Source organism: Saprolegnia parasitica (assembly GCF_000151545.1).
Source record: "Saprolegnia parasitica CBS 223.65 unplaced genomic scaffold supercont2.1411, whole genome shotgun sequence".
In the NCBI taxonomy this organism is placed as follows: Eukaryota; Oomycota; class Saprolegniomycetes; order Saprolegniales; family Saprolegniaceae; genus Saprolegnia; species Saprolegnia parasitica.
The window spans coordinates 1-2,030 of record NW_012157805.1 but is presented as its reverse complement, the minus strand read 5'-3'; the positions used below and the strand labels follow the sequence as shown (position 1 = coordinate 2,030).

Sequence of the window (2,030 nt, the reverse complement as noted above, 5' to 3'; positions counted from 1 at the left end):
CCGCGCCCGCCCGAAGGCCGCGCCGAGCCTCTTGTCGCTCGGCCTCTTGCCGACGATGATCCCGGGTGTCGGGTCTGCTTACGATGGCGGCCACGATGGTGTACACGTGCCAGCACCACTACAAGTGCACGGAGACGTACCCGACGCTCTCGACGGCGGCGATGGCCCATCCGCAGTTCTACGTCTTTGGCATTGGCATGAACCTCACGTCGTACTTTATCTTCCTCACGATTTCGCTCCTCACGACGTACATGCAAGAGCAGCGCACGATGACCAAGTACGCGTGGGTGTACTATGTCTGGGGTCTCCTCACATCGGCCGGCCTCACGGTCCTCTGCACGTTCGACATGAAGCGCTGGCGCAACACGCACATCATCTCGACCATCTTCTTCTTTCTGAGCTCGTGGATCATGATGATCATGGCCCAAATCGCGCGCCTCCGCATTGCGTCGCCGGCCCACGCGTACGATATGCGATGGTATGAGGATGGAAAGCTCACATGTTGTGTGCTGCTAGGTACCACGTCAAGTGGGGCTCGTTCTTCATCGGCCTCGGCGTTTTCCTGACCTCTACGTGTACGTCCTGTGGCGCATCGATTGTACGTCGGATATTGATGGATGGCCGTGCGTAGTCGGCTTCTTCTATGTGACCGTCCACGGCTACATTGCCAACCCGTATGGCCTGACGTACTCGCAGGAGGCGCTCCTCGAGCTCTTCTCGATCGTGTGCCAGCTCTTGTACATGGGCACCCTCTCGTCCGAAGTCGGATCGCTCCAGTCCTTCCAGAAGCAGCGGCCGTTCCTCCGCGCCATGGACTACGGTGCCTTGGTCGTCCTCGTCGCCGCCGTCTTTGCAGTCGAGTGGCTTTAAACATGAAAGAGCACGAGAGGCCCGCAAGCGCCAACGTGATTGGTCTGCAAACATGTAGCAGAGTGGGTTGGCTGGGTCGATACGTTGATACAAATGGGCGACGCGTAGGCCTTTGGTGGGCAGCTGCGCATCTCCATAGCGCATCAAGTAGCTTCGCCGCCGTAGTATGTTTCCTACTCGGATTGCTGATATGTACTAGGAGGACTGTTTGCAGGTGCACTGACTTCCCACGACGAAGCTGCGATGGGGCTAGGGTACTCATGCCAAGGGCGCGCTCGACCATCCGAGATCGTGGAAGCCACGGGGATCCGCTTTGCCAGCCCATCTCGCGCAGCATCTGGTGCGATCGAGCGACTCACCGGCTGCGAGGACAGGCCATCGCTGATAGTCCGCCATCTGCGCGAGCTCCTCGACGCCTCGTCGCACACTTCAACTTGAATAAGATATTTTGATTCCTGCACGGTTAACCTTCTACGTCTACTCGATTTCCATATCGTACACTACTCACGTCGACTTCTACATGATGACACAGCCTTCCTCTTCGTCGTCGCCGGGCTTGGCGGCCGCGTCGACGGCAGGCGACGTCGACGCTTTCTCCGTGCAAGGACACGCAAAGCTCGACGAGACGCCGGCAAAGTAGCAGCGGCCGCAGTCGTCGCAGTGCACGTCGCGGTGGTCGCCGCAGCGCTTGCACTTGGCGCAGTGGTTGCGCTTGGCCTTCTCGCGGTCGCAGAGTTTGTTGGAGCACCACGAAAAGTCATAGCTCTTCGCGCAGCCCGCGCAAGTAAAGCCGTCAATGCACTGGAGGATCGAGACGTTCTGGTTGGACGCGATGCTCGGGCAGCACGGGACCGGGATGACTTCGTGGAGCTTGGTCATCATGTCGCGGATCTTGGAGAGGTTGTGCATGAAGCAGTCGTCGCGTACGAGCGTCGAGACGTCAATGCCGGCCATCGCGATCGACAAGAACGGGTTCTTGCACGACGTGCACCGGCACGTCACGCCGCACATGCTGCCTTCCTTGACGCACGCGCAGCGGCCGTTGCGGCACCCGCCTGCGCACCGGCACGAGTTGAGCTTCGTCGACGCCGGAAGCATCGTGGGCAGCACCGACGGACTCATCTTGAGGTCGCGAAGCGGCGGGTCGGCCTTGACTGGCG

The 2,030-nt window shown here is 60.0% G+C and overlaps 2 protein-coding genes across 2 annotated transcripts; one reads left to right on the top strand and one right to left on the bottom strand.

The window, feature by feature from the left end:
- Nucleotides 1-69: 69 nt before the first annotated feature.
- SPRG_18723 (hypothetical protein) lies at nucleotides 70-870 on the top strand (the record flags this gene model as incomplete). The annotated part of the gene is made up of 3 exons (XM_012358165.1): nucleotides 70-463; nucleotides 517-575; nucleotides 632-870. The coding sequence occupies exons 1-3, from the start codon at nucleotides 84-86 to the stop codon at nucleotides 868-870; spliced, it is 678 nt and encodes a 225-aa protein (XP_012213555.1). The 5' UTR covers nucleotides 70-83.
- Nucleotides 871-1,386: 516 nt separating this feature from the next.
- Nucleotides 1,387-1,992, bottom strand: SPRG_18721 (hypothetical protein; the record flags this gene model as incomplete). Its single annotated transcript, XM_012358164.1, has 1 exon — nucleotides 1,387-1,992. The coding sequence occupies one exon, from the start codon at nucleotides 1,990-1,992 to the stop codon at nucleotides 1,387-1,389; it is 606 nt and encodes a 201-aa protein (XP_012213554.1).
- Nucleotides 1,993-2,030: the final 38 nt, after the last annotated feature.